Source organism: Parambassis ranga, chromosome 16, assembly GCF_900634625.1.
Source record: "Parambassis ranga chromosome 16, fParRan2.1, whole genome shotgun sequence".
Taxonomy (NCBI): domain Eukaryota; kingdom Metazoa; phylum Chordata; class Actinopteri; family Ambassidae; genus Parambassis; species Parambassis ranga.
The window spans coordinates 6,890,746-6,904,412 of record NC_041036.1 but is presented as its reverse complement, the minus strand read 5'-3'; the positions used below and the strand labels follow the sequence as shown (position 1 = coordinate 6,904,412).

Below are 13,667 nucleotides of genomic sequence, written 5' to 3'. Positions count from 1 at the left end.
AGCACTCACAGCTCAAAAGTATGTAAGAATAAAAGGCACATTTTAAGATGCAATAATTGTTAGTTTGGTCCATTTAGGGGAGAATTGGTGTGATTAAAAAGCATTAAAGTGTGTTTGTGTGTCTGTCTAAAGTTTAACATATCAAAATGTGAGTCTAGTGTGTTCAGTTGAAAGATAATTGGTCCCTACAACTACTGCTAACACAGCAGACCGTGTGCATGTAGGTGTTCAGTAAGAGGTTTATGGCATTTGCAGCATTAGGGGTTTTCTGACCTTGTATCAATGGTATTAAGCTTCTCCTACCATCTGCTTGTTCTGGCTGGTTTCCAGGTATGTGTGTATGTGTGTGTGTGTCAGTGTGTCGGTGTGTGCACACCCATGTGTTTGCAGGTAAAATAAAGATAACTGTTTAGGAAGCCGATCATTAAATCAGAGCCTGGATGTGTGAGCTGGATCTGTTGGTAGTAAAGCACCCCCTGGTGACAAAATGTTGCTTAGCACTGTACACCGTCATTCTGTAAACTTGCATTTCTCCAAGATTCTTAAATATCAGAAAGGACCTACAGTTGACTGAAACTGAGTTGGCTCATTTTTCACTGCATTATAAGTCCTACACCTTTCGTGGAAATTGCACAATATAAGCTTATACACATAAAAGCATATAGTGAGTAAAGAATTTGTTCTTGTGTCTCCTATAGTCTTCCAGCCCTGACAGGCCTGACAGCAATGCAAGTACAGGTAAGCAGTTTTATTTTTTTTGTAAAACCAGAGGTGCCTGCTCTGGTTTCACACATTACAATGTCTAAACTAATTACATATACTACATAACTTGATTTCTTTTACTACTTATTTTCATATCCCAGCGGCCAAGCCCCAGCCCACCACTTCAGAAAACAGGTCTCCCAGTTGCTCCATCAACAAACCAGAGCCTGCTTCTCCAGAGAAGACCTCACCACGTGGAGACTCTAAGCCTGAACCTGTCCCTCGTCTCAGAGCTACATCCTCCTCAGGTTCTTCCGGAGGACCAGTGAGCCCTAAACCCCCGGTGCCACAGGGAGCAAAGCCTGCCCTGGCTGCTCGGCCCACCATCCCACAGAAGCCAAGGACCACCAGTACCAGTAGGAGCATAGGTACTGTGAAAGTCCTGACAGGCTGACATGATGAATGAACTTTTGTTCCAATTTTTGTTGTTTTTCTTAAATACAAGTACTAATTTGTTTACACAATTGTTTTGCATTTTTGTCTGATCATTTTTTCACATAGATGAAAGTTCAGACTCCCCCAGCAGTGGCAGCGTGTCTCCTAAAATCACACTTCTCCCTCCCACACTGAAGAGAGCACTATCAGAGAAAGACAAGGAAGGGCAGACCACCACCAACAAAACCCTGCATGAAGGTGGGTTAAAATTTGAATATCTCTCCACGTGGCCCATTAATATTATGCTGATATCTAGAACCTGCCAGAATGGCAGACATTTAATCTTGTACTGTCAGGATCAGACAATTTATGGGCTTCCCCGTGGTGTCATATTTGTATTCCTTCCATGCAGGCTGTTGTCTTTTGTTAGAAATGACAGGTGTCCAACTGATAGATTCAGGTCATAACTGTCACTCAGTGCTCCTGTCATCTGTGATGTATTCTGTAACAGACAGATTGTTTTTGCACCAATACACCCCCATCCCCGTATATAGCTGTGGGCATGATCAACAGTATCCAGGCTCCTTATTGTTTGTGTACAGTTCCTCTTTATTCAGCAGAAAATATACTGTAACCAGGATAGGTTATTTACATCTGCAGAACATAACCAGAATACTGTACAACAATCATTTCTGACTAATACTCATAGAGAGAGACCTAGAAAAATAAAAGAGAAGATGTGGCCAATAACAACAACACGTATAAAACTTACTGTAATTTTCATGTCTTGTTTTCAGTGAGGTCGGCGTCAGAGTCTGTTCAGCGATCCAGCACCAACTCTGAGGATCGTGGCTCCTTCAAGGCCAAGGACCAAAGTCCTAACCCACACAAGGAGAAGGCAGCAGGCAAGAAGTCATCAGATTCTGGGGAGGAGGCAGATAAAGACTTTATTTTAATATGAGTAAGCAAGCAACAAATCTCACTTTTCCCTTTAGAAGAGCAACTAAGGGGGAAAAATGATTATTATGATTTCATTTATATTAGATTTGTGTACCTGTAGGTCCTGTCTGACCACTAAGTACAAATCAGGTTTGGTTTGCAGGAACACCTGCGGAAATACACTATTTTAATTTGATCAAGTGTGATGACACTGTTGAGGGATATTAACCATTTATGTCACCTCTTAAAACAAACTGTGCTAAATCTTAGAGAGCTTCCTTCTCCTCACAAACAGCCTTTTCTCTACCGACTTTGGTCTTACTCTCTGCTGTCAGGTGAAAATCTCATGTCTCTCATGTCATGAATACAATCTCGGGGTTCAAGGCGATCGCAGGTATTCAACCAATAAATGAAACCTAAATTTCAAATGAGACATGACACTTCCAGGAAACATCAGAGAGGCTGTGAAACTACTAATCTAATGTCTTTTTACTGTTTGTTGTCATAGCTCATCTCCCAGGGACCAAACACACAACTCTACAAAAATAACTGTACTTTACTTGAAGTCAAACATAAACCAGACCAGGACCCAGTGCTATTTTTCTCTTCAATATATTTGTATAGATTTTACTACCGCATATGCTATTTTCAGTATCTGCTATGTGATTTCCAGACTTCAGAGGTAACAAATCCATTATGCAATTCATAGTTTTTTTTTTTTACAGGAATAAACAGGTTTCAGCTGAGGATTTCAGCACAGACAAACATCTGAAATATACATTTGATGTAGCTCCTATTACAGTAATAATGATTTACTCTCACGGCATGCATTCAACTCATCAATTCAGATTACACCAACTAAACTCTAGTTAGACTGTGTGAGAGCTGGAACGACCAGATGACGTGTTTGTGGTACACTTCACTGATAATCAATATGGCTTCAGCACTGTTATCTAACACTGTGGGAAAGAAATGCGTGTATGGGAAGAGGGGTTTGTGTATCTTTGAAGTGCAATACAGTTTGCGATTGTAGTAGCTTAGTCTCATTTGGTTGAGTTGGTTAAATATTCTGAGGAACACATGAGATTAAGCTAATTTAAATGTATCAAGTCTGAATTGCACTCATAGGACTGGTGCGTTGGGATTTAGAGCTATTATTGAATCACCTGCAACTATACACCAATGTTTACATTAGCTTAGTATGAGCTAACATGGGTAGCACAGGGGACTGTTTGCACTGTTTGACTCCAACCTCACTACTAGATGCCACTAAATCTCACACACTGGTCCTTTAAAGACAGACAGGTCCTCACTTCCCACAACACACTGTTGTCATACATTTGCCTGGTGAGCTCATTGTCCAGTGAAAGCAAACAGAGGATGGTTATTATCAAATTTCCATTTTGATAATAATAATATTTGATATTAATTATCAGTTTGTGCTTTGCTTAAAAAAGGACACTGAAGGAACTCCAGGCTTCAATATTTAAATTTAGTTCACTTTCCATTCAGGATGGGGCATTTCCATGGCATTGACTGTGTGTTTCAATCGTAGTGGAATCTTATTTCCTAGACAGTATGCAGTGCCTGGATTGAAAGTGATCTGAGGGGAGCTGTCTGTTACCCACATGGACCTCTGGGCTGCTCTGTGTAAACAACTTTCAGGCCCTTATGCTTCAAAATATCAACACAGTTCTCAGGCCAATTCCTCTGTTTATGTTCTTATGTTATTAATAGCAAGAAATGCCCTTTTCACACAGCTGAACTGCATTCTCAAAATAATGTCACATTTAAAATCATACGTTCATTAACAAACACAGTAAAAATCATAACGGTGACACTATGTCTACTGTTTGTCGTATTACGCTGCATTCAAGTCATAGTGTAGTCATCCTGTTTTTTTGTGCCAAAATAACCTCCAGCGTTAATTCTTCAATGTGCACTAGACGTTGGGTCCTTATGTGCAGTGTGAAAGGGGCACAGCTTGTGTTTTATTGTACAAGAGTCTAATTCAAGTCAGGGCCAAAGGTCTTACTGGTGCACCTTTCCTACACGATGGTGTCTATTAATGTCTTTGTAGGGCTATGATTAGATTTCGTTTCTGTCACTAATCATGGATAACACGTTTCCTGCTGTATATACTCAGTCTGTCCCTGATGTCAACAACTGCAACATCACTTTTTTGTCTCAAAGATGTTCCAGAACACTGAAAAAAAGAATATGCGACTACTTTGCAATATGTTTGAAGCCAACACACAGGACTGCGTTCTGTTGGTAGTTTGAACCACTTTTCTGATGCAAGGATAAACGATCTTTAAACTCTCTTCTGTTGCACTCAACAGTGTGTGTTTCTGTTGCATTGTGTGAAAGTCTGACAAGAAAAAAATGAGCATCCACTTCATTTCTGTTGGTGCATGGAGTGGAAAAAAATAACCAGTAGCATTAAGTCTACGTGTGTGTGACTGCATGATGCGTGAGTTGTACTGTATGTATATATGTGTGCTTTCATACATGTAGGTGTGTGTATGTACTATTCACACACCTATGTGAAGATGGCAAATCCTATATTGTTTTGGTACTAAGTACACTACTCTACTAGGGGTTTGTTTGTAACTTATTTGGAATAAAAAAAAAAAGAAGCAAATGACAGCCGGTGATGTCTTGATCCTTTGTTGATTTACCACTCACTTGTACATTGTGTTCATAAATGTAGAAATTAATTCTTTGTATGTAATAATTTGTAATGATTTAAGTGTTATATGTTCATCATGATTCAGAAAGGAAATGATGGCTTGCTTTTTTTTCTTGAGCTGGAAAGAAACTGACATGTTTGCTCCTTTTTAATCAGTCTTGATATATGATTTGTTCCATTTTATCACGGATCAGTATGTTTCACTAAGTCTGGTGTTGGACATTTCTTCATGCAAATAATTAAAATAATTTTACAGGCTACAACATCTCTGCATTGCTTCATTTGTCATCTGGAGAAGTTTATAACGTGCTCTTGCAGTGCTCTGTATCTGCCACTAGATGGCAAATATAATGCTGCTCATGTCAAGTGTCTCTCTCACTCTCTCTCTTTCAAACACACACACATTCAGAGGAGGTGTGGTTTTTACTAAGTCACAAAGAGCATATGTCAAGCAAGCAGACTACTGAACAGTGAAACACAGCCTGTCACCACAGACCTAATTTTTGTTTGTAAAGTTGACAGCTTACTTTTAAAAATGGACAGTGCTTTTGATAAGCTGGATGCAGCTGGTTTTCTGGAAATCTGGCAACACTTTGATGCAGATGGTAAGTACATTTTATGATATCTTCATATTTGTTTCCTCCATAAAACACAGAATAGTACTTTGAACCTATGTATATTATAACTTATGCCATTAATAGACACTAAAGAGGGAAAAACTGTATTAGTCGTGGATGTAGGAAGTAATTTAATCACTAAACGGGGTAGATGAAGAAAAGAGCAGCTGTGTGTGAAGTCACACATTATAAGCACAATTTGCTGACTTGGTGTGTAAAGTCGAGAAGAAGATTTCTACTCCTTTCACTGCATTTAAAACTGGTGTCTTTTTTGTTGGCAGATAATGGCTACATTGAAGGCAAAGAGCTTGACGACTTTTTCCGTCACATGATGAAAAGACTGGGTCCACAGGTCAGTCAACTTTGTTAGAATGAAATCAACCTTAACATTTGATGACAGCGCTAACAATACAGTGTATGTCAAGGGGACAGCTAGAGAGGAAGGTAGCTGTAAAACTCCTTCTGATGCCATCTAATGCAGGTAGTAGAGCTGGTGTCAATCTATGTGCAGCATCAGTGGCTGTTGTAGAAGCAGTAATGTAAGTGCAGTGATCCCTTAAGGATGTTTTTTTTTTAATTTTATTTTATAAACGTGTTTTCAAAACCTGGCATGCAAACATTTTCTAATATATGATCAGATTGTTAAAAAAAATTAAATGCGTCCACTTCTGACAGAGTTTTGTAGCATCTATGTGTTCAGCTGTGTGGGCAGCTGAACCTCTCTGCAGCTATCTGGATGGGTGGGGTGACTGTAAAGATGTTAGATCCAACACAATTAGAGAGAGCTCTGGGCGCTGTCAGGAGGAAAGCCATTCATTGGAGGCTTAGTTACAAATTGACCTGAAAAAAAAATGTGTAACTACACTAATGGAACACATCATGTTTGCAGAGAAGCTAAGTAAAGGTTCTGCTCTTCCCCTGGCTGGTGATAATGGATAAAGTGAGCATATGCCTATTAGCGCATGATCTTATGTGAGTATGGGTGGACTACCCTGGCTACTAATTGCGTTGCACAAAAACAGACCACCAAGCTCTAATGTTTGCTTTCCGTCATTATGGCCACAGAGGAGAAGTGCAGCTACACAAACACTGCACTGTCATCCTGATATTTTCTATCCAGCTCCTCAGGCATTGACTAACATTAATCACAGAGTGCTCTTCTATTGATCTGTAAATCTCACTTTAGAGAGTAAATCTTTCTTTAGAGCTATTTAACTTTAATGAAGCAATAAAGCAATGTACACAAGTTTGTGTAGTGGGAAGATGGCTTCTCAGTTGGGAATTGGCTGACCTAAACATTATGCTGAAAACAGTCTTTTTGTTATCAGAGCAGTTCTGGCACCTTGTAGCCTGCAGACTGTATGAATTGATGATTCAGACTTTGCACAAAAGATCAACAGGTTTCTATAGTTACAGCACAGTGACTGAGGGTGAAATAGACAGTAGAAGATGAGCTGTTAATTACATTCTAAAATAACTTCAGTGGCAGGGGATGTTCTTAGATATTTGAAGCTTTTATCTGAGCTTAGGCTGAGAATGAAACCGGGTCTACACACGAAAGAGAAGAAAAAAAAAGTCAGATAACAAGCAGCAAACTGCAGTTTATCTTTATAATGCCATCTGTTTTAAAAGCATCACATGAAAGTGGCTTCTGATTCTCCATTATCTGCATCTCTGTGCAGACTGAAGAGTGTATTACTCGACAAACATGGTTGTTTTATATTTATAAAAAAGACTTTCATATTCTTTGGCACTGTATACAGTACAATATTTGAGGTGTAAAACTCTATGCTATTTTTGCGCTTTAGAATGACTGTGTAGGCCAAGGACAGGGTTGAGTACATAAAAGCTTTAGGAACAGTAAGTGTGAGATCAGAAACCAGACCTTGAGAAAAGAAAGCCATGGATTGAGGGAGTATCCATGGTGACATTGCCTAAAATAAGTGTGACTCAGCCAGTAGTATTTTTACTAAATTCAGTCGTTTTTGTTGTTAAGATGTAGGAAGGGGTATAAAAAGGAACGTGCCATTATATTTGTGTATGTATTACAGTGTATTGTTTGAATTTGTCACACCACACACACCATCGCCATGTCTCTGATCATTTAAATTGAATGCATGCAAAATATAAATGTCTATATATTTTATTCTTAACAGGAGAATGTCACTGAAGAGAGAGTCCAGAGGCTGAAGCAGAGGTTTATGTCAGCCTATGATGTCACTGCTGACGGAAAACTACAGATTCAGGAGGTACGACCATCTCTGTGTCTTAAATCACATCAATCCTTTATACATATATGCAGCATTAAACTAAATTATAGATATTTCAACATCCTTTGTCAGGCTGAACCTCCTCTTCTCCATCAGACTCATCTATTCCACTTCCCTCTCTTGTTGCATTATCAACTACCCCCTCCTTCTTCTTTAGCCATATCTCCTCCTGATCTTTTATTTATCTCATGTATCCATGACAATGACAGAGCCAGTACCTTATTTAAGAAGGACAGAAACTAATTTCCGGTACAGCTCAGGGCCATGTTAAGCCTTCCACTTCCAGTGAAGAGACAGCCAGAGAAGTTGAGTCAATTATCTGAATGCACGCAATACAAAAGTTTTAGTGCAAATAAAAAGGCTCACACCTGGGTTTTAAATTACTCACTGACAATCAAACTTGATTGAAAGACGCTACAGCTGTTCAACAGAAATTTTAAGGCATTTTTTGGATGACAGCTCTCTTAGGTTTTAATCTGGGTAATTGATGCAGCTCCTGGCACCAAAGCAGCAGCAGCAGCCGCTGTGCTTCATCAGAGCCATGAAGTGCATTACGTCTGCAGAGAAAGACATTTTTTACACATTCATTAGCCCAGTCTCTTAATGTATTGCACATACACAGGCCCCAAATGCTGTGGCTTTTCCTCATAAAGCTGGAACAAAATCAATATTTCTTCTATAAGTGGCTTGTCGCAGACACACTGATTTACTCTAAGCTAATGCTGCAAAACTGTGGTCAAAGCTCTTTGTAGCTTTATGCTCTGCCAGTAATACTTTTTCTAATCAAGTGTTTAGAAAAAGTTTACTTGCAGTCAGGTGCTGAAGGTGATAGAAATGTTCGAATGCCACTGTTTGTGCACCCTCCTACCAACAGTTAGATGCTGAATGGCTGCAGCTACAGGTCCTCTGTTTAAGGAAAAAAGTCACATATGAGTCGGATGATCATCAACAAGACTGATGATGTTGATAAAAAGTTATAGACAAAACAACAGGCAGAAGATAAACACCGTCGCGTTTTGAATCCAGGGTGATTTTCATTTAATTTTAACATCTTAAAATGTTTGTTCGTCAACTGCAGCCACATTTGTTGCAGCAATACTCCAGACACAACTCTAACTTGTAATGCCAGTTTGTTATGCGCTACAGATGGAACAAGAAGGAAGTCAGCCAGCCACAACATCCTGTGTCATAGCGGCACAAACTACATAGTGACTGGCCTGAGTCAGTGTATACTGATAAGAAAGTAACGATACTATAGTATAATCATACTGCAACAACCGTGCAGCATGTTATGCATTTAAACAACTGTTGTTTATTGTGCATTCATTGGGGATCAGTGCATATGTTATATTTTACCATATTCAATATGCACCTGCACTTTTGTGTGTGTAATCATAGTGTTCTATCTTACTTGATCTTACTTGCTGTTGCCATCCATGTTGGTGCATTGTGCTTTTCCTGACTTCAGTTTTGTGACTCGAATGTCCGCAGTATCATCTTGTATTTTCATTAGATTGATTATGGAGGTCAGTTTAATCTGCTAATGGAGGCTGATATTGTTGTAGAAGGACAGACAGGACGAGAGCAACATGAACTGGAGAGGAGCCAGGATTAGCTGGAGCAGTGCTGGTTCATCCAAATAACACTATAGACACACAGTAATTATTCTGAGTGGTTTCTTGCTATGCAGACTGTTATGTGCAAAGGTTTAAATAAATCATCAGGTGAAAATTTCATGCTTAAGAAAACACAATAGAATGAACCTCTTTTTGTTTTTCAGTTGGCCAATATGATCCTGCCCGAGGACGAGAACTTCCTGTTAATATTTCGCAGAGAAGCCCCCCTGGACAACACTGTTGATTTCATGAAGGTATGTTCTGTCATTCCAGACCTATACCTAGAACTATTGATGTGACCCACATGTGGCTCACTTAAGCGCTGTCCTCCGGCCCACTTCTAGCGTGGAATGACATCACTCAAGTAGTCCACATCCATTTGTTATATCTGAGCCACAAGTGGGCCAAACCAGACCATAGCCCCACCAAAATTAACTGAATAAACCACAACCCCTATAGACTGATGCCACATCTTAGCCTAAAGAGGCCCACATCCAAAAAAAGATTTGATGTTGATCTTTTCCTAGTTTAAACCATAAAACCAGATTAACCAGTGACACCGCTAAAGTGTAGAGCTGTAGAAGCATGAGGAAGTCTTTCAACTATACTATGCTATCCTACTAAGGAGTACTACAAATAAAAAAGCTATTACATTAAACGATGTTATTGTGTTATGGATTATATAATATTAATAACTACTTGTTGATTTAAGGTTGTTGATTTGTTGATTTGACCTTTCCTGCCCACTGTAGATATGGAGAAAGTACGATCTTGACTGCAGTGGCTACATATCAGCCCAAGAACTGAAGGTGAGGTTCTCAGCACAAATATAACATAGCTACAACCAGTCTTTGGACTTACTGTCTGATTAAGGAAACTTTGTGTCTTAGGCTTTCCTGAAAGACTTGTTCCAACAGCACCACAGAGAAGTGTCATCTGATAAGCTAGAGGAGTACACTGATGCAATGGTAGTATCACAACTCACACACACACACAGACATTTCATAATAAATCTCAAACCAACATGGATTTTGATGATTATCTGGAAAGCATGAAACACGGCACAATACTGTTTTGTAAGACACTGTAACAGAGAGTGTGGTTAGAGTCAAGGTCTCTAATGCTAACAGTTTATGCCTGTTAACTGAGTGTGCAGCTGTATTTCCCTGTGAGTGGTGACATACAGGAAGCTCTGTAACTATATGTGATACTGGTGGTTACAGTCAGATCTCACACAGCCCGTTCAGGAAACAATTTTTTTGCATGAGTGATTTCAAAAATAAAAGTTGTACAAACATTTGTAAACTTCAATGTTCTGTCAAAAAACAGCCACAGTCCACAAGCATGAAACCAGCATTGTTTCCACCCTGCAACTGTCAGGACAAAAAATATCTATACAGAGCAAATATATTTAATTATTGATCTTCCTGAATAAGTGCTTGTATTATAGGCCATGTACTCCTGCTATTCAATACATTTGAATTTAGATGCGATTGATTGATTCATGCTCGGAGACAGGCTCCAGAGTCACAGGTGGTAATAAGCAGCAGCAGAGCAAACAGATTCACAGAGGCTGACTTGTTTTTACACTCCTATTTTCTGTACAGATGAAAATCTTTGACAAAAACAAGGATGGCCGGTTGGACCTGAATGACTTAGCCAGGTATTTTTGATTTTGGGCTTTGTGTACTTTAATGAGCCACTTTTTGAAATCTACTATTTTAAAATGAAAGATAAAGCTCTTAAAGTAATATTGAAAATAATATTCTTAGAAACTAGTAATGAACTGATATTAAAGTAAGCCTTTCTTTCTAAGGATTTTAGCTCTAGAAGAAAACTTCTTGCTTCAGTTCCATATGGATGTAAGTGTATTGTTTGTTCTTTATTTTTATTTATCATTAGATGAATAAAATAGGAATACCTTTCCATCTCTGACTCTCACTGATTTTTTTTCAAGGCCTGCAGTAAAGATGAAAGAAAAAGAGACTTTGAGAAGATCTTTAATCACTACGATGTTGTAAGTATGACCAGTTTATTATAACCAGACCTCATGTCTGTGCAATGTTGTCGTTTCTTCTTTTCCCCTAAAGTGGTATTCTACGAGTTTTAATGCATATTTTTAAAGATACTGCACTCCTCAACACAAATCTCTTAACCAAAGAACATCACTGGCCTCAAAGGATATCACTGCCCCCTAAAAGTCTCCATTATCAATTAATAACTGTCACATTTGCATACTGGACTGTGGTGTGCGGGACTCAGCACAGCAGAAACGCTGAATTAAATTAGCCATGCTTACCTCTGTAATGAAATACACTGAAATAAAACAGCCATTATGTAGTCAAGTCACACTCTGGGGTAATGGGTTAACACTGTCATTGTGATTAATCATAGTGCTCTACAGAGGACTCCTTGATCAGCTTCTTCTATTCTGTGCAATCATATTCATGAGATGTTGTCTACATTAATCCACATTGGAATTGTAGGAGCATCAACACCACAAATTCGTATATTTCTTTAGAGATAATGACCACAGAAATAATAACTGAGGTGTGTTTCAGTCCCATCTATATGATATGCAGATAAATAATAAGAGTGTACAGTAAATCACACCCAAACAGCAGGCTGTTTTTGTTTCCTTCAGAGTAAGACAGGAGCACTGGAGGGCCCTGAAGTGGATGGCTTCGTCAAAGACATGATGGGACTGGTCAGGGTAAGAATCTGTGTTATCTGTTGTTCCGCTTGTGTTTTGTGGCTGTATGTGCATGCACAATATTTCTGTTAAGTTAAATAACAATGTTGCCACTTTGTGCAATAAGGATATAAGATAAAACTGTAATATTTTAACTGCATCATAAGTTTTGCCTGTTGTCTGAATGATAAAGTAATGTCAAAGTAATATGTTGAATAAAAATATGACTAAAACACAAGTAACCAACACATTAACAATGTGACTAGGGAACCCCTTTTACATCATATGCATACAATCATTTAAATTTACTGTGCGGTATGAAGTCTGCTTTTAGGAACAAGTGCTTCTCTTCAGTAATGGGCTAAGAGGCATTGCGTGTTACTAACACCACATTTACTGCTGATAGCCTTTTTACTCTTCCTCATCTCCCCTCTCTCTCTCTCTCTATCTATTTCTTTTTATCTCCTCTCAAGCCAAACATGACAGGTCCTGAGCTTGATAAGCTGCGAGCCATCCTGCTGCGTCACTGCGACGTCAACAAGGATGGAAAGATCCAGAGAAATGAACTAGCTCTGTGTCTGGGTGTCAAAGCTACACCTTAGTTACAAAGTCAGTTATGTGCTATTGTAAAGTGAAACACTGACTGCGTGTTTGTGCTGTAGAGTATAATATAAAGGTGGAATGCTGTGTTTGGACCCAGAACACTCTGATAACTAGAGTTATTTAATGCCAATATGTGTGTGCAGCCTGAACATGAAAGAAACCAAAGTGTTGGATAAAACAACAAAAAATCTTCTGGTTGCTGTGCATGTTTTAAAAGAAAAAGAATGAGATATCTGTCTGTGCCATAATAATTGTGGTGTGCTCGTCAGTGCACATGTTAGTGTAGCTTTGGAAAACACAACATTTTAAATTGTAATGTAGCATTTTCTTGCAGTACGTTGGTCATTATTGACAATTGGCCACTTGCATGTTTCTCAGGCTAAATGTTGTTGAGTGTGTTTTTAATATAATGGACTGTAAAAAATAAAAAATTATGCCACTGATATTTTGTCTATTTTTCTATTACTGAAAATGAATGAAACACATGTGTCATATAGACCGTATTCTTCAAAGTACAGCAAAAAGTACAGCATACAGTAATATTGCAATATATACAAGGAACTGACATTTTTTTTTGTTGTATTGCATAGACAAGCTGTGGTAATTGACATTTGTATTACGTATTACTACACAGTGAACCTTCACAGATGAGGCCTGACAGGTTCAAGTTGTGCCACTGTAATAAACACTGTACAGTACACTGATATCTGAAATTAAATACAATAATAACTTGGGGTCTAAATGCTTGAATTGAGCCGTCACGGATCAACAAAACGCACTGTAACACAGGTTATTATGATGAACCTCCTATTGTGAGATGACAGACGAGCGGGCGAGCCTTTGTTTGTCAGATAGGAGCCGCAGAATGAAAACCAACACTGTAGAGTAAATGGAAAGCCCATCGGCCACTAATGGTGCGGACCTTAAAGCTTTACTTTGCCTCAGACTGCTGCCTGATTGCCCTTTGAGTCTCCACAAAGCTGTGGTGTGTGCTTTGATATTATCTATCACTGTCTGTGTGTGTGTGCATTCAATACACAGGGAAGCACCACTACAAACATTAAAAAACACACACACACTTTATGTAGTTAATAGATTCAC

At 38.8% G+C, this 13,667-nt stretch overlaps 2 protein-coding genes across 2 annotated transcripts in view; both read left to right on the top strand.

Moving 5' to 3' along the window:
• LOC114448622 (F-actin-uncapping protein LRRC16A-like) overlaps positions 1–5,026 on the top strand; it is a 44,259-nt gene extending 39,233 nt beyond the window's left edge. Inside the window, exons 35-38 of the mRNA XM_028425696.1 lie at positions 699–738; positions 864–1,130; positions 1,264–1,395; positions 1,935–5,026. Coding sequence (XP_028281497.1) covers positions 699–738; positions 864–1,130; positions 1,264–1,395; positions 1,935–2,098 — 603 coding nt within the window. The 3' untranslated portion in view covers positions 2,099–5,026. The remainder of the gene's footprint in view (positions 1–698; positions 739–863; positions 1,131–1,263; positions 1,396–1,934) is intronic.
• Positions 5,027–5,189: 163 nt separating this feature from the next.
• Positions 5,190–13,009, top strand: LOC114448641 (secretagogin-like). Its single transcript, XM_028425729.1, has 11 exons — positions 5,190–5,373; positions 5,667–5,737; positions 7,542–7,634; positions 9,436–9,525; positions 10,024–10,080; positions 10,162–10,239; positions 10,879–10,934; positions 11,088–11,133; positions 11,229–11,288; positions 11,916–11,984; positions 12,437–13,009. Exons 1-11 carry the CDS (start codon positions 5,304–5,306, stop codon positions 12,563–12,565), a joined length of 819 nt encoding a protein of 272 aa, XP_028281530.1. The 5' UTR covers positions 5,190–5,303; the 3' UTR covers positions 12,566–13,009.
• Positions 13,010–13,667: the final 658 nt, after the last annotated feature.

Excerpts from the sequence above, each read along its gene's own strand:
- LOC114448641 (XM_028425729.1), top strand. The coding sequence starts at position 5,304 with ATGGACAGTGCTTTTGATAAGCTGGATGCAGCTGGTTTTCTGGAAATC. Across the intron at positions 7,635-9,435 it reads GAAAACTACAGATTCAGGAG|TTGGCCAATATGATCCTGCC; the intron begins GTACGACCATCT and ends TTTGTTTTTCAG. Across the intron at positions 10,081-10,161 it reads TATCAGCCCAAGAACTGAAG|GCTTTCCTGAAAGACTTGTT; the intron begins GTGAGGTTCTCA and ends TTTGTGTCTTAG.